At 40.5% G+C, this 24,160-nt stretch overlaps 1 protein-coding gene across 9 annotated transcripts in view; it reads right to left on the reverse strand.

The window, feature by feature from the left end:
• RALGAPA2 (Ral GTPase activating protein catalytic subunit alpha 2) overlaps positions 1 to 24,160 on the reverse strand; it is a 386,278-nt gene that overhangs the window by 335,904 nt on the left and 26,214 nt on the right. For all 9 annotated transcript variants that reach the window (XM_045833596.1, XM_045833597.1, XM_045833593.1 and 6 more), the window contains exons 2-3: positions 8,556 to 8,666; positions 5,127 to 5,179 (exon numbers count right to left, since the gene is read on the reverse strand). In XM_045833596.1, coding sequence (XP_045689552.1) covers positions 5,127 to 5,179; positions 8,556 to 8,666 — 164 coding nt within the window. The remainder of the gene's footprint in view (positions 1 to 5,126; positions 5,180 to 8,555; positions 8,667 to 24,160) is intronic.

The following is a 24,160-nucleotide window of genomic DNA, read 5'->3' on the forward strand; positions in this document are numbered from 1 at the left end:
TAGCTTTAATCACTTAAACCTATCAATTAAGGCTAAACTCTGCCTGAGTTCTCCTATCTTTCTCCCTGCTAGTTTTTAATTGTCTTAATTTCTATAGAATTAGTTTGCAAACAAAAAAACATAAGATACAAAAGTACACAATTTTGAAAGAATGGCAGGCTTTTGCCTCAGAGTCCTCCCCTCTAGAATACCCAAAGAAGAATAATCCAGCCACCCTCTTCCAAGCCAGTCAGATCCTAGGCTGTACCTGAATTTCCTTCCCATCCAAAATACTGTCTGTCGGGAAATGCAGGCAGCTGCAAAATGATCATCCAGGCATCCTTGAGGAAGAAGAGCCTGAGAGCCAGTCTCTGTTCTCTCTCTTTTTTTTAATCTTCTGTCCCTTAATTCCATGCACTCTGGAGGCATTCAGCTACTTAGCCAACTCTGTCCTAGACTGTTTACCATTGCCTCAGACAACCTCCTCCTATGGCCTCTCCTAACTCCTCCCCAGTGATATGATCAGATCTCTCTGTATCAATTCTCCCCTTTAACACTTCGGGACCTTTGCAATCTTACAAAGGCAAATAGATGAAGGTCTCATTCTGTAGTTACTTTCTGCTGGCCATGGGCACAGTCCTACCTATCCTCTGGTCCAGAAATCCCTAGCAGAAATGGGGCATGGAGTGGAGGGAGGCCTTCACACAAGAAAGAAGGACCTTGCAAAGTTCAGGTTAGTTCACTAATCCTGGGAAGCGGTGTGCAAAATATCTGAAGGATAGCATTGCCAGACAAGTTGGCATTTTGGTCATACTCTGGAGATAACAAATTTGGCAAGAGAGTTAGAAGGCACAATCGGAACCATAACCAGTAAAGGATAAAGCTACAGACCAATTCTACAATGTCTTTAATTAAGAAAGAGTGGCTTCCATGGAGGAAGGTGTGTAAAGCATGTCACACATGTCCAGAGCCCTTTTGCCCACTATACTTAACTGAGGGTGAGGGGAAATATTCTAGAATTCTCCCCTTTAACACTTTTGGGCCCTTTCTGTCCAAACCATTAGAACAGAAAAGGAAAGCAGTTTTAAGCGAAGCTGATAGACCACCCCATATTTCACCACTCAACCACTCAGTCCGATCAAGCCGTAGAGTCTGAGGAGGTGGCTATGCAGATGGGCTTCTCAAATGAGGCCTATACTGTGTAAATAGTCACCAAGGTAATGAGAGCATAGGCATATGCCCTACAAAAACAAAAGGAAGAACACACAGGTTAATTCACACAATAACCCATAAACCAGTCTTCAAGTCCATGAGGCTACCTTTTGAGAAGACATTCAGCTGCATTAACACCATTCTTTTGCTGGGATGATATTAAACAGTGACAATCTGACAAATTCTTCCTGCCCATAAATTGAACATCTCTGATGATGTCACAAATACAGCTTAACTTCCATGTGAAAACAAAACTTTGAAGACACTTAGCTGCACTAGACCAATGTCCACCACTGAGTATTGTGATTTTCCTTGTAATACGATTTTTCTCCTTAAGATCACTCTTGATATCCTCAAAAGGACTGCATTAAGTCCAGTTTTAATTTTTGACTGTTCATTTGTATAAACACAAGAAGAAACAATTGATCACACAGGATCTTTAAGTCTGCTTTGCTGGACCTCACACAAGGAACCTTTAGACTGACCCTTAGTCTACCCTTCAGGGCACAGAAGCCAAGCCACATACCTGCTATCCAGCACTGCCTTTAGTACCTGCTTCCCTCAAGTCCTTGAGGTTCCTGTAGTATTTTAAAGTTTCTCCTTTGCATCTTTCAGGAAAGCAACCTTCATTCCTTCCCTGGAAAGACTGCCATGAACCACATGATCAGACATGGAACCAGGCCATTTCTACAGTGGGCTTTTGCTAGCTTCTTTGAAAGTCAATCTCAGTTCCTCGAGGCTTTCTGGTAACAACCAGAGCCCCAGTGTGCCTCCTTTAGGCATGACCTTCCAGTCAAAATCTTGGTTGACAAAACCACCATTGGCAACTAGTTTTATTGATTTACTGCAAAGAAACCTTATGTCATCACTCACTCCTACAGAATGCCAAATTCTGGAGGGATCAGGTAGAGAGGAAAATATAACGCATGAAGGAAAATCCCTGTCCTTCTAATATCCACCAAAATTTCATTTCTATGCCTTTTACCTTTCATTGTTTACTTTCCATTTGATGTAAAGTTTTAATTCTCCCTGACAAATCTCAATTTCCTTTTGGAACAGAAACAAAGCAAAATCCGAAGCAAAGACAGAGTTCCAAAAGAAGAAAGGGAACTAGAACTAGCCTTAGAATCTTGTCTCACTTCCCACCAGCCCCACTAACTGGTCACACGGGCAACCTTTCCAAGGTCCCCCAAATGGCCCAAAGCCTCACTGGTAGAGGCACTCTCTCGCCTACCAGGGCATCCACTGGTCTCTTTACAGAGACATACCCTCTCACTACCCAGTCTCACATCATAGACATGCTGTCTCTCTTGCCCCAAGCCAGATTTCACCAGCGCCAAATGACTCTTCCTTGGTCCCAAATGACAAAAGCATTCTGTCCAACCATTTCACAGATGACCTCTCCTAGATCCCAAAGGCCAAACAGAAGAGACAGAGGATTCCTGATGTATCCAAAACAGTAAATTTCAAGCCATGTCCCCATAAAACAAAAAACGAACAAAGAAACCAAGCAAGCAAAAAATAACCACATCCAAGAGTAAGATTTCCTTTCCTCCAAGTTTAAAACTTTCACAACCTCCTATATATACCTTTACTCATTTAGATTTAGCCATAACTCACTTTCAATCCTTGTTCTTTTCCCTACTGGGAAGGACCACATTCAAATAAAGTATCTGGCAACTAAAAGTCTCTAGCTTACAAGCACATGAATAAAGTAAAAGAAATAATGTCACCCTGTATTAGGGTTCACTGTTCTTGTCTGAAAGAGGAATTTCAAATATGTAGGAGTACAGGTCCAGCTTTCCCTTTTAGCATCAAACACAGCAGCAGGGTCTGTGTTGTCAGGTGGTACCAGTTTTACCCGTGTGTAGTGGATCCAGGGCTTGATTCCTGTTAGCTTTAGGGAAGAATGCGTTGTCAACAGGACATCATGGGGACCTGTCCATTGTTTTGGCTAGCTGCTGTTCAGGGCCTTGAGTCTTCCAGGTCTTTTATCTGTCTTTGAGTGTGGTTAGTACAAATAGCACTAGTTGTATTTCAGTCATCTGTTTCCCTGAGTAGGGTGATTTAAGCTATTACCATCTGTTTGGGGAAAAGTATAAACCGTATTCTTTTAAGTGTCCTTGGTTTAGGAAAGATAGGATTTTGCAATTTACTAGATGGCTGTGAATTGCTTGGTCAATTAACAATTTACTTAGTTTTCCTATTCCACTTGTTCTGGCTTACTAGCTTGTCTCATATTTGTACAACTGATACAAGGACATGAATAAATCTCAAAAATATTTTTCTAACCAAATAAGCCAGGCATAAGAAAATACATACTCCTGGCTGGTGTAGCTCAGTGGATTGAGCGCGGACTGGGAACCAAAGTGTCCCAGGTTCGATTCCCAGCCAGGGTACATTCCTGTGTTGCAGGCCATAACTCCCAGCAACCACACATTGATGTTTCTCTCTCTCTCTCTCTATCTCCCTCCCTTCCCTCCCTAAAAATAAATAAATAAAATCTTAAAAAAAAAAAGAAAAGAAAATACATACTATATGCTTTCATATACACAAAGTTCTAGAAAATTCAAACCTAATCTATTGTATTTTTCTTTTTTTTAGTTCAGGCATTCCCTTCTCCAATGGCCCTTCTCCCTACAATACACACATTGATTGGCACCTATGGGGTCTTTCCTCCTACCTTTGAGGTCCTGCCTCTTCTTCTGGTCTCACCATACTGTTTCTAAGAACACCATGACCTGCTTTATGTTCCTTGCTTCCTGGTCATTGTAAACTTTAAAGACTATGTCTATCAGCTGAGAGGGATTCATTCCCAATGTCCTACCTAACTTCTGGAATTTCCTTCTAATATCTGGGGCACTTTGCCCAGTAAATGTCATGTTCACCATCCACATATTTTCTGGTGCCTCTGGGACAGCATCAGTGTACTTTCTATAGCCCTGATGGATCCTCTCTAAAAATTCAGAAGGATTCTCATTTGGCTTTTTCTGAAGGGCTTGTATCATATTCAGACTTTTTTGTTTGGGCTCCCCCTTCTAAAGCCCTTTATACACTTCCAGTATACACTTTCTGTTGTGTTTCAGGAAGGTTAGGTCACCACCATTTGGGTTCCAGTTAGGCTCTGTCATGAGAATTGCCCCAGCTGGGTTGGGGGTCCTATTGAGATGCTCTTGTTGGAGATGTTGGGCCTCTTCATTATCCCTATTTATAACCAGCCATCTCTCATCTGCAGTTAACAAGATATTTAGAGGAGCCTATACATCTGCCTGTGCCTTGAAACCCTGAATAATTTCTAGATAACCAACAATTAACTTTCAGAGCCCATAATTTGGTTCTCGTCTAGCTCGCAAGGTACCAGTTATCTGGCCATTTGTCTGATGCATTTGGACAAAAAAAAAAAGACTTTAAGCTTAATAGATCAAAAATAAAACCCAAATGTCATTTCAACTTTGAAGAGAATATATAATCAATACACATGGAAACATGGATACATACAAAGGTTGCAACCTTACCAGTAGTAAGAAAAATATATATTAAAAACAATAAGTTTTTTCATGTCAGTTTGCATATATAAAAAAGACAAATCATGTCAGTGAAATTTACATAAGACTTCCAGATAAGTTTACATATAACTTTATATGACCTTTTTGAAGAGCAATTTGGCATTATCAACATTTAAAATATGCATATGTTTACATCCAACAATTTCATGTCTAGATACTCACACAGAAAAAGTTCTCCCACATATCTACAAAAAAAATCACAAGAACCCTTTTTTTGCAGTATTATTAGTAAAAATGGAAGGAAGGAAGAAAGGAAGGAAGGAAGGAAGGGAGGGTCCATTTTTATTTGTCTTCAAGTAAATTCAAAAATATAAAATACCAAATTCTCAACAAGAATCTTAAAAGCTCAATGAATTAATAAAAACTTACCTCAAAAAGAAAGAGGATGGAGTCGAGCTCCTCCCTTTGTGACTTATTATTCCCTGGAATATTAAAAAAAAGATAGTTATCACACAATGTATAAATTTTAGGATATTAAAAACTTATGTTAAAAAGTATCTTAAAACATTAAAAACCTCAATATACATTTATTTATTGAAATAATACTGGGAGGTAGTGTGGAACCCACATTAGGAATGCAGATGGACTAACAACCTAGGCTCCACATGTAGCAGAGCTGCTACTCGCTAATTGTTTAAACACAGCTTCCATGTTTTCCAAGTTGTTAACAACCCATGACAGGTAATTTATTCATTTCTCAATTAGTTACTTAAGAGGTCAAATTATGATACAGTGCACAGTAAAAAAGAAGAAAGAGTTCTAATTTTGTGATATGAAGAGGCATAGAGCAGTAATAACCATAAAAAGTCACATATATCTTTAAGCAATTGCACACTGCTTTTTTGATAAGAATAATAATAAAAATTGTAATACATAAAGCAGCAGTTACCATGTATTGTCCAGTCTATGTACCAAGCACTGTGCTAATGCTTAGCATACATCATCTAACTTAGAAAATAAGCCAAATTCCTCTGTAAAGGTCCAGATAATAAATATTTTAGGCTTTTCAGGCCTCTCTTAAACCACTAGACTCTGCAGTTACAGTGCAAAGGCAGCCATAGACAATGCATAAATGAATGGGTATGGCTGTGTCCAATAAATCTTGATTTACAAAAACAAGCAGCAAGCTGTAAGTTGTGGATGCCTGATCTAACTGAATCCTCACAGCTCTATGAAGTAGATATCATTCATTCATTGAACAAATATCAAAGAATGTCTCTATATCAGGGATTATTCCAGGAACTGAGAATACAGAAGTGAATAAAACACGACAACCCTGAGGAGGCTTGCATTCTGGCAGGAGGAGGCATTCAAAAAAATAAGTGAGAAAACCAAAAGGAAAGGCAGATGAGGAATGCCCAAAAGGGTGGTATGCAATTTTGACTAGTAAAGTCAGGTAACACTAATAAGGTGCATGTGTGCAAAGATATAAAAGAGGCTAAGGAGCAAACCACATGAAAAGCTGGGGGTAAGAAAATAAACCATATGGAAATTTGGGGAAAATGTTTTCCAGGTGGAATGACTGAACAGTGCAAAGTCCTATGGCTGAGCAGGTTTGGCATGGTCAGGAAGGAAGGTAACTGCAAGAAGGCCCTTGTGTCTGGAGTAAAGAGGGAGAATTGTAGTAGGTGGATGGAGTAAAAGAAGGCAGGTAGGGTCTGAAGCCATTGTAATGACTTAAGGAATGGGAAGCAATCTGAGGGTCTGGAGAGCTGGGAGTCATAATTTGACTCACATGTTTTAAGAATCACTCCAGCTGCTCTTTTGAAGAGGCTTTGGTAGGGATTAAAGAAGGAAAGGAGAGCGCAATGATCCAGGTAAGAATAATGGGAGCTCCAGCATTACCAGCATAGGCAATAAGAAGAGGCCAATGATTCTGGATGTATTTCAAATCAAAGTCAATAACTCAGGATCTGGCCTGAATAACTGAAAGGCTGAAGTTATACTAAGATGAGTTCATTATTCCTAATAAACATTTCCCTTGATTCTTTTGTTTTAGTATACTTTCTTCCCTGTATTCCTATCAAAACACGATTGTACCAAAATCAAGAAACTTCAAAATCTCACCCTGTTTTTATTAGTTCTTTGTAATGATTCTTTGCAATAGATTGTAAAAATGGAGAGAGTTTTTTCCTTTCAATCAGAAGATATCTATTTCTCCATCCCTTGAATCTGAGATACCATGTGACTTGCTCTGGCCAATGCCAGATAGAGTTGAAAAAAACCTTCCTCAGTTTGGAACCCTAAGATCACCATCTGAAGGAGCCCAAGATAGCCTATTAGCTGGAGAAAAGGGGCCACATGGAAGAGAACTAAGGCACCATGGTCAACAGCTTACTAATAACCGTAAGACATGTGAATGAGGCCATCTACCACCAGCTAATATCAGAGGCATGAGCTGGCTCAAAACAGAAGAACCACACAACAGACCCAGAAAATATTAGCTAAATGACTAGCTATTGTTTTACTGCACTCAGTTTTGGGATAGTTTGCTATGCAGCACAAACTAACTGATACAATCTTAAACAGCTATATTTTTCTAAAAATACAGAGGAAGAAAAAGGAGGAGTAAGGGAGGGAGGACCCTTTAAAAATGGGATTTTTAGGTTGTTGTTGTCTTTTTAAGATATGGGGCTTTAAATTTTTTTTGCTATTTTGATTGCATGTAATATCACACTATTCTCCACACACCTATAAAAGGAAAGTGAATTCTGCAGCAAAGCTAGAAAGCAAAATAATTAAATGAATTCGTATTTGAAATATCTACTGGTTTGGAAAAAAAAGAATTTTAAGTTCAAGATTTATATCAATTTATACATCACAAGGGAAAAAACAGAGCAATTCATTAAAAAACAAACAAACAAACAAACACTTGTTGGCATTGTAGGCACATGCCTATGTATGATGACCTACTAGAGGCCTGGAGCATTCTGTAAGACTGAGCCATCTGCTATATGTCAGAAACCACCACATTGCCTCACCTCAAATTCCCTGACCCAGTCTCAACTCACTTCCCTCATTACCTTCCACCATCAGTTATCTTCCTTTCCTCAGCCTCAAAACAAGCAATGCATCCTATGAAACCTTCCCATGGCCAAGCTACCCCTTGGGATAGAATCCTCTGTCTTCATCATTGCACTTTCAAAAGCAGTATTCTCACATGTAGCCTTCATGGTCTCACCACACAGTTACTTCATTTCTCTCTGTCCAGATTCTGACTGCACTACTCAGCTAGAGCTTTTCTTTCACTAGTCAATGACAACCTCCTCTGTGCACTATCATTTCCTAGTCCTGTTGCTACTCACCTTTTTGCATCAACAGGCACTGCTGATCTTTCATTCTTTGAAATTCTTCTCTGGGCATCTGCGACCAAACACTTTCCTCCCCTCACCCACTACTCCTTTATCTTTCCTCTTTGCCCAATAAAAGAAGGAATTACCCCAAATCCCTGACTGCCACTCTTTCTCTGCATATACATTATTCCTTGAAAACAGCATGACTGCACCTCTCCCCCAAGTTCCAGTCCCTGTATTTTTACTGCCCAGCCAGAACATATACCTCAGTGCCCCACAGGACACTTCATGGATGTAAGAGGGAGAAATCAAAGATGCATGCAGGATGTTGAGTCTGGTTCATAAGCTGCCATTACAGCAGTGGGGAAACCCTGGGTTAAGGTTAGGGAAGCCAGGTTTGGAAGGTAAGAGGATGAGTGCAGCTTTGGGAAGTCTGAGTTTGAGGTACAGGAAAATCTGAACATTTGAAAAAAATGTATGTCAAAAAAATTGCAGAAATGCTTACCTTTTAATTTTAAACTATTTTCCAGTGTTATAAAATTTTCATAGAAGATGAAATATATCTGAGAATAGTTGGTCTCAAAAAACTGCTTAAGTTCACTTGCATCCACATTATCTGAAAGAAAAAGTTTTCATTTATGACAATAACCTTATGCAGTCATGAGAATTCACAACTTTTCAGAAATTAAAGAAAGTAAAAACTAGCTTTATCCCTTCATAAGAAAAAATTTTAAAAAATAGTATTTCCATCCATTTATTCCCTATTAAGGGAGCTCTGAATGGGCTTAGAGTACCCTCCCCCAAAGCTGACCCCTGCAAGAGACTGGAGTCAAGGAGATCAGAGCCATGTGGGTACAGCATTTACAGACCAGCCAGAAGGTCAGAACTGAGAGACTAGGGAAGGAAAAGATAACTTCCTGTTAGCGGAGGGCAAAGTATTCATAGCTTTTGACATAGGCCATTAGAGGGATAGATGTGCACATCTGAAAAACAACCTGACTGGTACAGTCATGGCCCAGTCTGTGCCCTCCCTCTACCAACATAAAACCAGCAAGAGAAACCTAGCAGGTGAGCTCCCCACCACACCCACCCATTTCCGTCTAGGCCACTGGTCAACACCTTCCTTCCATCTTTTAGGTGACCTGTCCCATTCCTGTTTGGATGTAGTGAAGCCCTCCACAAGTTCCTAGAGGTGCTGTGAGTAGTGTTTCTCCCTGCTGCACCAGTTGTACAGGGAACCTAGCCCAGCAATAACTCTAGATGGGGCAGAGCCAGCAACACAGCCACTTCTAACAGAGGCCCAATCATCCCTCACAACTCCCATCAGAGAACTTATTCACTGTCAACACACCTTTGCATGTTTCCCTTAGCAAACAAGGTTGTTTGTGCCATTTACAACAGGGTCCTGACAAGGTGTTATCTCTTTGGATATTATACTAATAACCTTAGGAAAATGAAAAACAGCTTCCTTAAAATTACACAATGGGGAAAAATGTGTTGCTATTCAATCTACAATAGAATGGCATCAATTACTTTTGGGGTCCTAAAACTGGGAATATATGTGAACACACCCATTACTATGCTTAAATTCTATATAGTTAACACTATTGCTGGTGCATCTAAAGAATTGTTTTCCTCTCATGACTGTATAGAACCCTTCATGCAAAAATTTGCCCTGGTTCTTTGAAATAATGCACATAAGGTGTTTTTTAAGTCATGTAAGCTGCCAATTTCACATTCTATTTCCTGTCCTAAAATAAAACTGAACATAGAGCAATGAAAGTTCCTAGACTAACAAGTTAACCTAAGTGGAAGAAGGTAACAATGAAACTAGTATCACTAATCATATGAATATTATCATTTTTATGAGTTGTGCAATCTTGCCAAGGTACAATTTTGCTATTCAGTCCTTGAGTATCGTCTGTACAATGTGCCAGTTCCAATAAGGTTCTGTCCATTTTCACTCCAATATAAGCTGCTATCCTGCCCACTGCTACCTGTTTCCTCTAAAGCACCTCACCTGACCAGCTCCTATTCACCACTCACTGGTCAACTGAAATTTCCCCAGCCCACCCCAAGACTAGGTTAGTGCCTCTGCTATGTGTCCCATCGCTGTCTTCTTTCCCTATCACAGAACATATTTTACTTTACTTAATTTCTGATGGAATTCCTGAATTAACTTTGATTAAATGGTCTGTCTGTTAGAAATACTCCCTACCTTCATAGAACTCCCAGTCTATCTCATGTGCCATTATGTCCTCTTCATCCAGCACAGTATTTAGTTCAGTATTTTCTAGAATGAACTGGATGACAGAAATAGCCTATAACATACAATGATAGGAAATGACCACAACGTGTAAGGCCACAGGGAGGAAAAAAAGCCTAACCCTCCTTCAAATCCTTCTATCAAGAGAAAAAAAAATTTTAAGTTTTTATTTACTTATTTTTAGAGAGAGGGGAAGGGAAGGAGAAAGAGAGGGACAGAAACATCACATATGGTTGATTCTCACGTGGCCCCCACGGGACCTGGCCTGAAAACCAGGCATGTGCCCTGACTGGGAGTCGAACCTGCAACCCTTTGGTTCGCAGCCTGTGCTCTATCCACTGAGCTATACCAGCCAGGGCTCAAGAGAAAAATTTTATCCCTCTGCTGAGGACTCCAGATTTCTACCTATAGCCCTGACATACCCCTTCTACACCTCCTTCCCCCTCAAGCTCACAGCCTGCCTCCAGCTGGATTTCTCCAAATGAAGTTCTAAAAGACTTCTCCAATTAAACATTCCCAAAGGAAAGTTTTGTTTTCTCCCCTCATATTCTGATCTGCCCTCAGGGACCAACATCCACCTAGCAGTGCAAGGCAAAACTTAAACATCATCCTTGCTTCTTCTCAGTCCTTCACAGCATCATCTCCAGGGTGTTAGTTCCACCTCAAAAACGTCCCAGCTCTCGACCTCTTCTCACCCTTCAGAGCCTTGCCTGGTATAGATCACTACAAATCCTCACCCAGGCAGCAACCATGCTGGCTGCCCAGGCTCACTGCATCAACTCTTTACCTCTATAATCCACTCTCCACACTGCAGTCAGTAAGAAAATGTGACACTGAAAATCAAATCAAACAATTCCTTTCTAAAAAACACCTTCCAAAGGGCCGCAAGTAGTACTTAAAGTCCAAATTCTCTTTTCTTATTTTTTATTACTTTTTTTCATATTCCTCTTGCTTTTTCAAAAATTATTGCTCAGGTAGAGTTGAGCAATTTTCCCCCAACCATCCCTACCTCCCACCCTCGATCCTATCCTCCTTTAGCTTTGTCCATGTGTCCTCTATTACTCTTCCTTGATGACTCTACACCCTTTTCCCCCCACTATCCCCTCATACCTCCCCTCTGGTTACTGTCAGTTTGTTCTTTATTTCAATATCTCTAGTTACATATGGCTTGCTTGTTTGTTTTGTTAATTAGGTTCCACTTATAGATGAGATCATATGGTATTTGTCTTTCACCACCTGGCTTATTTCACTTAGCATAGTGCTCACCAGATCTGTCCATTCTGTCGTAAAGGATGGGAGCTCCTTTCTTTCTACTATGTAGTATTCCATTGTGTAAATGTACCATAGTTTTCGGATCCATGCATTTACTGATGGACACTTAGGTTGCTTCCAAAACATGACCATTGTAAATTGTGCTACTACGAACATTGGGGTGCATAGGTTCTTTTTAGGTTCTTTTGAGTTGGTGTTTCAGGATTCTTAAGGTATAGTCCCAGCAGTGGAATTGCCAGGTCAAAAGGCAGCTCCATTTTTAGTTTTCTGAGGAAATTCCATTCCACAGTGGCTGGAATTCCCACCAATATTACTAGGGTTCCCTATTCTCCACAATGTCACCAACCCTTGTTGTTTGATGATTTGGTTAAGACAGCTATTCTGTCTGGTGTGAAGTAGAATCTCATTGCGGTTTTAATTTGCATCTCTCTGATGGCTAATGATGCTGAGTATCCTTTCATATGTCTCTAAGCCCTCTGTATGTCCTCCATACAGAGAAGTGTCTGTTCAGATGCTTTGCCCATTTTTAAGTTGGGTTGTTTATCTTACCAGGAGGTATTCTGCCCCACCCTATGGGGCTTAAGCCTCACTGCTGAGTGCAGAGTGACTAGATTAACAAATGAAGGAGATGTCCACAGACAGTAGATCCCTGGCAGTCTCAGAGCAGACTGCCTAAGATCAGATGGGGTCAACATCTGACATCACCAGACACGGATCAAGAAAGAAAAAACAGTGAAAAATACTAGAGGCTACAGAGATGAAATCCACTGTGATCTTCTACATGAGTAGCGGTATTTTTTTTCTTGCAAAGCTTTTTAACACTCATTTCTTGTCCAGCAAATTTGCACATATGAAGTCACTATATATTATACTACAGTTTGTTTCTCTCTTTTTTAATAATAGTCTCTTTACACCTTTATTAATACTTGTTCATTGCTGTTGATAGTGTGATCGAGGGGGGAGGTATTTTTGCAGATGTGGGCTTATGCCATGGGCTTTGTGGTTTTGTTCTAGCAGCACCTGCACAGCAGCATACATGGTGGGCAGAGTGACCTTCAGTCAACCAGCTAGAGGGAAGAAAACACCAAAGAACAACACAACAATAATCAAAACACAATTACATCCAGAGAACCAACATAAATGGCATAAAGGGCATCCCAAAAGCATCAAGTTCAGGAGATCAAGGAGACTGCATGACTGAATCTCACAGGTCTCCTACCATACAAGTTCACACCACAAACTGAAGAAATCAAACAGATCAACTTAAGAAGCAGAGGCAAACAAGAAGAGTCTCACAAATAATGGGAAGACAAAGAAGCAATTTTTAGCTCCATTGAAAGGAAATTTTTCCCCAATTGAAAGGAAAGAAGAAAGCCTCAGAAAGAATGCTAAATGAAATAGAGGCAAGTCAACTATCAGATACTGAGTTCAAAACAATGGTTATAAGGAAGATCAGAGATCAGTGAGAATTACCAGCAACTACAGGGAAGCTACAAAGAACTTACTGCGATTATACCAGCATAAAAACAAAGAACAATCGACAAGGGCCAAAAGAAAATGCAGAATAAAATTTCTGAATTGTACAACACAGTAAAAGGAATCAGAAGCAGGATCAATGAAGCAGAGGATCGAATCATCAAGCTAGAGGACAAGGTAGAAAAAAACTCCCAAAAACAGCACAAAAAGGAAAAAGCACTCAAAAATAATGAAGAGGAGTTAAGGGAACTTCAGGACAACATAAAATGAAGTAATATCCATATAATAGGGATACTAAAAGGAGCAGAAGAGGAACACGGGGTAGAAAATCTGTTTGAAAAAGTGATGATGGAAAACTTCCCTAATTTGATGACAGAAAAAGCCAAAAAAGTCCAGGAAGCACAGAGGGTTCCAAGCAAAAGGAGCCCAAAGAGGCCCACTCCAAGATACATCAAACTTAAAATGACAAAATTCCAAGAAAAAGAGAGAATCTTAAGGGCAGCAAGGAGGAAACAGGAAGTAACATACAAGGTAGCCCCAATTAGGCTAGCAGCTGATTTCTCAACAGAAATACCACAAGCCAAAAGGGAATGGCAAGAAATAATCCAAGTAATGAAAAATGAATGTCTGGAACCAAGACTACTCCATGCAACAAGGCTGTCAATTACAACGGAAGGAGAAATAAGAAGTTTCCTAAATAAAAGAAGGCTGAAAGAATACACCTCCAACAAAACAACACTGCAATAGATGCTAAAGGGACTGCTTTAAGAAAAGGAAAAAAAAGAGTGTGTGAGAGAGGAACACAAGTACAAAGGCAGGAAAATGGCAATGAATAAGTGCCTATCATTAATAATCTTAAATGTAAATGGATTAAATGTTCCAATCAAAAGGCATAGGTACCTAAATGGATAAGAAAACATGACTGCACTTCTGCTGCCTACAAGAAACCCATGCCAGAACAAAAGACCTATGCAGACTGAAAGTGAAGAGTTGGAAAAAGACATTCCAAGCAAAAAGACAGGGAAAAAAAGCCAGAGTGGCAATACACGTAGCAGACAAAATATGCTTAAAAACAAAGGCCATCAAAAGAGACCCAGAAGGACACCTAATTATATTCAAAGGATGAATCCATCAAGAAGACATAAAGATTATAAACATATATGACCGAACATAAGAGCACCCAGATGCATAAGAAAAATTGTGGAGACTTCAAGAAAGATATTGACAGCAACACAATTATAGTACGGAATAAGAACACTCACTATAAAAAATGGATAGATCTTCCAAACAATATATCAACAAGGATATTGCAGCACTGAACAATGCCCTAGATATACATATCTATATCCTTTCATCCCCCAAAAGCAAAATACACAATCTTTTCAAATGCACATGGAACATTTTCAAAGACAGACCACATGACAGCACACAAAACAAACCTCAACAAATTGAAGAAAACAGATATCATATCAAGCATTTTCTCCAGCCACAAGGGACTGAAACTAGAAACTAACCTCAAGGAAAAAACTCAAAAACATTCAAATTCATGGAGACTGAATAGCATGCAATTAAACAATGAATGGGTTAAGAATGTGATCAAGGAAGAAATCAAAAAAATTTCTGAAACAAATGAAAATGAACTCCCAACAGTCCAAAACTTATAAGACACAGCCAAGGCAGTAATGAGAGGGAAGTTCATAGCAATACAGGCCTACCTAAAAAAGACAGAAGCATTTCAAATACACAATGTAACCCTACACCTACAAGAACTGGAGGAACAACAACAAAGACAACTCTTCCCTCTACTTTCTACAAAGAGCAAGTAGAAGGAAGGAAACAATGAAGAGCAGAGCAGAATTAAACGACATAGAGACTAAAAGCACAATTCTAAGGATCAATAAATCCAGGAGCTGATTTTTGAAAAGATAAACAAAATCAACGAGCCTTTAAGCAGACTCATCAAAAACAAAAAGAGAGGACCCAAATAAACACAATCAGTAACAAAAGAGAGATTACAACTGATACCACAGAAATATAAAGGATTCTAAGAAACTACTATGAAGAACTATATGCCAAGAAATTTGAAAATCTGGGTGAAATGGACAAATTTCTAGAAAAACATAATCTTCCAAATCTGAATGAAGAAGAAGCAAAAAGCTTGAACAGACCTATAACAGCTGACAGAATCAAAGCAGTAATCAAAAAAACTCCTGGCACACAAAAGCCCTGGACTGGATGGTTTCACACGAGAATTTTATAAAACATTCAAGGGAGAGCTAACCCCTATCCTTCACAGACTATTCCAAAATATCCAAGAAGATGGAGAACTCCCAAACTCTTTTTATGAAGCCAGTATCACCCTACTCCCAAAATCAGACAAAGACACAACAAAGAAAGAAAACTACAGGCCAATACTGCTGATGAACATAGACAATAAAATGCTCAGCAAAATACTGGCAAATCACATAGGCAATACATCAAAAAGATCATATACCATGATCAAGCAGAGATGCAAGGATGGTATGATATTCACAAATCCATAAAAGTAATACATCACATAAACAAAAGGAAAGACAAAAATCCCATGATCACATCAAGAGATGTGGAAAAAGCACTTGATAAGGTACACCACCCATTTATGAGAAAAAACACTCAGCAAAGTGGGAGTAGAGGGAGCATACCTCAACATAAGAAGGTCATATATGAGAAACCTACAGCCAACATCATACTTAATGGGCAAAACTAAAAGCTTTCCCACTAAGATCAGGAACAAGATAAGGATGTCTACTTTCACTACTCTTATTCAACATAATACTGCAAGTCCTAGCCACAGTGATCAGAAAAGAAAAAGAAATGAAAAGCTTGCAAATTGGAAAGGTGGAAGCAAAACTGTCATTGTTTGCAAATAACATAATTATGTACATAGAAAATCCTATAGACTCCACCAAAACACTTCTCGACCTAATAAGTGAACTTGGCAAAAGAGCAGGATACAAAGTCAACACTCAGAAATCGAAGGCATTTTTGTACACCAACAATGAAATATCAGAAACAGAAATAAAGAAAAAAATCCCATTTGCTATAGCAGCAAGGAAAATAAAGTACCTTGGAATAAACCTAACTGAAGAGGTAAAAGACCTATAACTCAGAAAACTACACAATACTGAAGAAAGAAATTAAGGAAGACTCAAACAAATGGAAGCATGTACCATGTTCATGGATTGGAAGAGTTGACATCATCAGAATCTCCATGATACCCAAGGCAATTTACAGATTCAATGCAATCCCTATTTAAAAATACCAATGACATATTTCACAGATATAAATCGAACATCTCAAAAACTTATATGGAACCATAAACGACCCTGAATAGCCACAGCAATTTTATGAAAAAACAAAGTAGGAGAGATCACAGTGCCTGATATCAAATTATATTATAAGGCCATGGTAATCAAAACAGTCTGTTACTGTCATAACATTAGCTATACAGATCAATGGAACAGAATAGACAGCCCAGAAATAAACCCAAGTCCCTGGTCAATTAATATTTGAAAAAGGGGGAAGAAGCATAAAATGGAGTAAAACAGCCTCTTCAACAAATGGTGTTGGGAGATCTGGACAGCTACACGTAAAAAAAATTGAACTTGACCACCAAATTACACAATATACAAAAATAAACTCAAGATGGATAAAATACTAAAATATAACTCACGACACCATAAAAGTCTTAGAGAAGAACACAGGGAGGAGTCTCAGATATTCCATGCAGCACTATTTTCACCAATATGTCCCCTAGAGCAAGTCACATAAAGGAATGAATAAGCAAAAGGGACTTCATCAAAATAAAAGGCTTCTTCATGGCTAAAGAAAACATCAGCAAAATGAAAAGGGAACCAACTATATGGGAAAACATATTGGATAATGATACCTTGAACAAGAGTTTGATCTCCAAAATATATAAACAACTCACATGACTCCACTCAGGAACACAAACAACCCAATTAAAAAAAGGGCAAAGGGGACTTCTGGCCACGACACAAGTATAGGTAGACACACTGTGTCTCCTTGCACAACCAAAATAAGGACAGCAAATTTAAAAACAAAAAAAAATCCAGAACTGACAGAAAATCCAACTATATGAACATCCAAAAACCAAAGAGTTAAAGAAGAAACATTCACCCAGACCGGTAGGAAGGGCGTAGACAGGCAGCCAGGTGGAGAGGAGTCACATCAAGGCAGTGCCTGGAGGACTGGGTGAGGTGGCAGCTGGCTGTCTGGGCAGTCTCACATTCATGTGCAGATAAACCGAGAGGAACAACTGTGGAACATGAGAGGCCACACAACCCAGGGTTTCAGAATGGGGAAATGAAGCCTCAAAACCTCTGACTGAAAACACCTGTGGGGGTTGAGGCAGCAGCAGGAGAAACTCCAAGACTCACAGGAGAGTTCACTGGAGAGACCCACAGGGTCCTACAAGGTACACAAACTCACCTACCCAGGAGTCAGCACCAGAAGGTCCCAGTTTGATTGTGGGTAGCAGAGAGAGTGAGTAAAAACCGGCAGGGAGCCAAGCAAATGGTATTGTTCCCTCTTAGACCCCTCACCCACATACAGTGTCCCAACACAGCGACCACTGTTGCCCTGCCCTGGAGTACACCTAAAGCTCCTCCCCTTACTACATAATAGGCACTCCATGACCAAAAAAAAAAAAAAAGGCCCAAATGAAAGAACAGATCAAAGCTCCAGAACAAATACAACTAAGCAACAAAGATATAGCCAAACTATCAGATGCACAGTTCAAAGTACTGGTAATCAGGATGCTCACAGAATTGGTTGAATATAGTTGCAGATTAGAGGGAAAAATGAAGCCTATGAAAAGTGAAATAAAGGAAAATGTACAGGGAACCAACAGTGATGGAAAGGAAACTGGGACTCAAATCAACAATTCAGAACAAAAGGAAGAAGGAAACATTCAACCAGAACAGAATGAAGAAATAAGAATTCAAAAAAATGAGGGGAGGCTTAGGAACCTCTAGGACATCTTTAAAAGTTCCCATATCTGAATCAGAAGGAGAAGAGGAACAGCAACAAGTGGAAAAGTCATTTGAAAAAATAATGAAGGAGAACTTCCCCAATCTGGCCAAGGAAATAGACTTCCAGGAAGTCCAGGAAGCTCAGAGAGTCCCAAAGAAGTTGGACCCAAGGAGGAACACACCAAGGCACATCATAATTGCATTAGCCAAGATTAAATTTAAGGAGAGAATCTTAAAAGCAGCAAGAGGAAAGAAGACAGTTACCTACAAAGGAGTTCCCATCAGCCTGTCAGCTGATGTCTCAAAAGAAACCTTGCAGGCAAGAAGGGGCTGGAAAGAGGTATTCAAAGTCGTGAAAGGCAAGGACCTACATCCAAGATTGCTCTATCCAGCAAAGCTATCATTTCGAATGGAAGGGCAGATCAAGTGCTTCCCAGACAAGGTAAAGCTAAAGGAGTTCATCATCACCAAGCCCTTATTATATGAAATGTTAAAAGGATTTACCTAAGAAAAAGATAAAAAATATGAACAGTAAAATGGCAACAAACTCACAGCTATTAACTGACACCCCCACCCCCCCAAGAAAAAAACAACCAAAAAAAAACTAAGCAAACAACTAGAACATGAACAGAACCACAGAAATGGAGATCACATGTAGGGTTATCAGTGGGGAAGTGGGAGGAGGAGATAGGGGGGAAAAGTACAGAGAATAAGTAACATAAATAGTAAGTAGAAAATAGACAAGGGGATGTTGAGAATACTATAGGAAATGTAGAAGCCTAAAATCGTGTATGTATGACCCATGGACATGAACTAAAGTGGGGAATGCAGGTGGGAGGGGGTGTGCAGAGCAGACTGGAATAAAAAGGGGGAAATAGGACCGTAATGGCATAATAAATAAAATGTTTTTAGAAAAGTAAAAATTAAAATTTAAAAAAAGGCAAAGGACCTGAACAGACACTTCTCTGTATGGAAGACATACAGAGGGCCTACAGACATATGAAAGGATGCTCAGCATCACTAGCCATCAGAGAGATGCAAATTAGAACTGTTAAGGGTGCAGCCAAGAGGGGGGACTCCAAATGGGCATTTGAAATAGGGTACAGAACTCAAGGTGTCCAGGAGATTTTAAGATGTCTTCACCCCTCTCCCCACAGGTGTGAGTTGGGGGAAGGGACACACGGAGCAAGAACATGCAGGGCTGTTTTGTACAGCAACAGCTTTGCAGCTAATCCATGGCATGGTCATTTAACATACCTACAGCCCTTGGCTGGTCGCTTAGATATGCTAAATAGCTATGGCCATGCTCTGGGCCAGGGGGATGAAAAGGGACTCCCCCTACCCTGCCCAAGATGTGACTGGGGGGCAGGTCCCCTGAGTTACAGTGCCTGTGAGGGAGCTTGGAGAAGACTGGCTCCATGACGAGGCCACACCTGCTCAGACCCACGATGGCAGCCAGAAAAGCTGGAAAGGACAGGAGATTGAGGGCAAGTGTGGCTGAGTGTGGGAGGAGTCGGGATTGGGGCTGCAGAGGAAGATTTGATTTAAACCCAGATGCAGCAGCCATTGGAGAGAGAACCACGCAGTTTTGGCTGAGTGGGGACTCCCGTGGCCCTGGGTAGAGAGGACCACGCAGCTGGAGTGGTGGGGAGAGGACCACATGCCTTTGCCAGAGTGGGGACCCCCGCAGCTTTAGAAGGGGGAACCACCACCCGGCTTTAGCGGAGATCCCAGAGACACAGCTGAGGTTGTCAGGAACCCAGGGAGGTCTCCCAGCCAAGATGGATTACTGGGAAGAACTGGGGGCTGCCCGAGCCAAGGACTGCTATTTCCTTTCCTGAGATACAGTACCCCAGACTAGGCAAAGGGGGGAAGGAAGGACTGTGTGTGTGTTTGTGGGTGTTTTAAAGGACTTTGGGATTTTGATGAAGACATTAGGTCACTACTTTAAGTCTGTATAGCATTAAATAAACATTTCCTTTCCTTTTTACAAATCTCTGGCATTGAGAGACGTCTTTCCTCTGGTGGCAGACATAATGAACCTAGGGGGTTCCTTTTGGGTAATAGTATATCATCCCAGGCCGTCCCCCCTTGTTGTTCTGTAACAAAACCACAATGAAATACCATTTCACAGCGGTCAGAACAGCCATCATAACCAAATCAACAAAGAACAAGTGCTGACAAAGTTGTGGATAGTAGGGAACCCTAGTACCATTGGTGGGAAAACAGTATGGAGTTTCCTCAAAAAACTAAAAATGGAACTGCTTATTGTCCCGCAATTCCACTGCTGGGATTATACCCTAAGAATCCTGAAACACCAACTCAAAAGAACCTATGCACCCCAATGTTCACAGCAGCACAATTTACAATGGCCAAGTTTTGGAAGCAACCTAAGTGTCCATCAGTAAATGCATGGATCCGAAAACTATGGTACATTTACACAATAGAATACTACGTAGTAGAAAGAAAGGAGCTCCCATCCTTTACGACAGAATGGACAGATCTGGTGAGCCCTATGCTAAGTGAAATAAGCCAGGTGGTGAAAGACAAATACCATATGATCTCACCTATAAGTGGAACCTAATTAACAAAACAAACAAGCAAGCCAAATGTAATCAGAAATATTAAAATAAAGAATAAACTGACAGTAACCAGAGGGGAGGTGTGAGGGGATGATAGGGGAAAAGGGGGGTAGGGTTGTCAAGGAACTTGTATAAAGGACACATGGACAAAGCTAAAGGGGGATAGGGTCAAGAGTGGGAGATGAGGATGGCTGGGGTGGGGACTGGTTGGGGGAAAATGGAGACAACTCTACTTGAACAACAAAAAAGAAAAAGGAAAAAACCCAAATCCGTCCTGGTGTTGGGGTCATTGTTTCACCTCAGGCCACTGCTGGTTGGAGGGGAGTGGTCTACCTGCGTAGGATGGCTGCTGCTGTCTGGGGGTGACTCAGCACTGGGATCCTGGCATCTATTCTCTCAGTTCTCGCCCCAAGGCTTCTGTCCCCCATCTCTCCTCAGACATCACCAGCCCACTGTGCCCCTGCCTTTGCCAGAGTCCCAGGTAAGTGGCCGATAATGAAAATTTATGTGTTGGGCCATCAAATGGCTCTTGCGTCTCCAGCCCTCTGTGTCTGGTACAGAGTAACCCTGTCACTTTTTGCCACCAGTTGTTATCGGTGTACTTTTTGGGCTCTGATGCTCTAGGCTGGTCATATTAGCTTAGGGTTTAGACCCCATTCTTCTCAGGAGGATCCAACCAGCTGCTTAATTATCCCTCCATTGCTGCCATCTATGGGTCCCAGCCAGCCATCTCCCGTCTTCACCACACTAATTACCAGTCATTTAGTGCCAAAGATGATTCTTCTGTCTGTCCGAGGTTATAAGGCTTCCCTCTTGTTATTGTTCAGTTGTTTGTTCCAGGTGATTTCTCCAAAATTTAGTTATAATTCCAGATTGGCCCTGGGTGGAGGTTAGTGTGGCTTCCATTCTCTCCCCTGCCATTGTGCCTCCTCCAAAATCCAAATTTTTTACCAAGGTCTATAAGGTCCTGCATGATTTCCTCCATTCAACATCAAATTCATTGCACACCACTCATTCACATCCTACATATATTCTAGCCACTGTGACTTTCTTCCATTCCCCAAACTTCCCAAACATGTTTCCCGCCCACATCCTTAGATCTTCATACAACTCATTCCTTTGCATCCTTCAGAACTAGGATCACACAAACTGACAAAGTGTCCCCATGTATCACTCATCACATTTCATCCTATCACCCAACCTTCTTCATAGATTCTGCAATGGATAAATGCCTGACTACTGTGTCAAATAGCCTCAGACACAAAATACAAGCAAGGAATTTCTCTGGCATTGAGAATGTGACTGCACTGATGCAGTAAGATGGTACAGACAATCAACAACTTCTCCATCTTCCCTGGGACTCTCTTGGTCTCTCTGAGACACTCAAATATCAGCAACCTGAACAAGAGGGTCCTCATTCAGGTTTAGAAACCCTTTTATAGACTGAGGTGCTCTCATGAAGCCTAAGTCCAAGTAACAGCCACTTCTTTCCTCAGCCATTCACTGTCTTTCTTGTAAATGACGTATAAATGTTAGGCTTAAAATATTCACCTAAACAAGACAATTAGAGCCCTTCAAAGTAACCCAATACAAAGTGAAAGAGGATAATATCCAAAATGTACTCAGTTTATTTACATGTGTGAGAACTCAACATTAGGAGTCCTTTTCACATGATTCCCCCCTACAAGCACTTAAATTATCTCATTTATTCATTTACTTCTTCACTGGTTGGCACTCCAGTGGAATAGAGGTTGCGCAAGGGCTGGAATTTCACCTGCTTTGTTCACTACTATATTCCCAATCCAAGAAAACAGAAGTTGGCACCCACAAGGTACTCAACATATATTAGTTAGATGAGTAAACAAAAAATATAAAATATTTTAACTCTAATTTAACATCTAGAATGATTTGTTGACTAGTCCTTAAAAAACAAAACTCATCAGATGAATATTTATAAAGTAAGCACTGATCTTGGGAAAGAGAAGCACAGGCATTAGAATTTGGCATCCTGCAAATGGGAACACAAGCAAGTATCTGGAGTTCCAGTCAAGATGGAGGCATAGGTAGACACACTTGACCTCCTCACGCAACCATAGAAAAAATTACAACTATATGTATTAAAGCAAATAACACCCAGAACCATCAGAATATTGAGCTATGTGGAAGTCCAACAACCAAGATTTAAAGAAGCCACATTCACCCAATTGGTAGGAGGGGCAGAGTGGTGAAAATAGGCAGAGAAGCACAGTGATGTTATATGGCTCGGAGAGGCAGAGGTGGCAGAACAGATGATCCCACATTCACATATGGTGGATAAAAATCAGGAGGGATACATTGGGAGCAAGGGATACATTGGGAGTAAGCAATACCAGTCCCAGGACAGACTGCACAGCCCAGGGTTCCAGCACCAGAAAGATAAATCCCCATAACTTCTGGATGTAATAACCACTGGGGTTAGGGTGGCAGAAGAAACTGCCAGATTTTCAGGAGACTCAGCTTAAAGCACCTGCACAGACTTAGAACATACACAAACCTGCCACTCTGGGATTCACCATCAGGGCAACAACTGGAAGGGCACCAGTCACATACAAGAAGTGGGTGAAGTGACTGGAAATGGGGTGAGTGCTAGGCAAACCTCCAGAAAGCCAGACAGTGGCACTGTCCCCTCTTTAAGTCCTCCTCCCACACAGAGCCACAAAGCAGTAAAGTAGGTTGCCCACCCTGGTGATTACCTAAGGCTCTACCTCACACAACTTACATGTGCCTTTTCTACAATAGGCCACACTACTAAGATAGGAAATCAAAGCAGCTCTCCTTAATACACAGAAACAAACACAGGGAAGCTGCCAAATTGAGGAGACAAAGAAATATGGCCCAAATGAAAGAATGGAACAAACCCCAGAAAAAGAACTAAACGAAACAGAGATAACCAACCTATCATATAAAGAGTTCAAAACACTGGTGATCAGGATGTTCAAAGAACTTATTGAGTATGGCAACAATATAAAGGAAGAAATGAAGGTTATACTAAGAAGGAGTATTCAAATCACTGATTTGGAACATAAGTAAAAAATCAGCATTCAACCATAACAAGAAGAAGAAAAAATAATTCAAAAAAATGAGTAGTATAAAGACCCTCTGGGGCATCTCCAAAAGTACCAAGATTCAAATCATAGGGATGCCAGAAGAAGAAGAAGAGCAAGAAATTGAAAACTTATTTGAAAAAAATAATAAAAAAAACTTCCTTAATTTAGTGAAGGAAATAGACATACAAGTCCAGGAGGCACAGAATCTAAAACATGTTGGACCCAAAGAGGTCACCACCAAGACACATCATAATTAAAATGCCAAAGGTTAAAGATAAAGAGAGAATGTTAAAAGCAACAAGAGAAAAGCAGTGAGTTGCCTACAAAGGAGTTCCCATAAGACTATCAGCTGATTTCTCAAAAGAAACTTTGCAAGAAAGATGGGACTAGCCAAA

This window comes from Phyllostomus hastatus, unplaced genomic scaffold (genome assembly GCF_019186645.2).
Source record: "Phyllostomus hastatus isolate PE091 unplaced genomic scaffold, TTU_PhHast_1.1 phas_contig_17, whole genome shotgun sequence".
Lineage (NCBI taxonomy): Eukaryota > Metazoa > Chordata > Mammalia > Chiroptera > Phyllostomidae > Phyllostomus > Phyllostomus hastatus.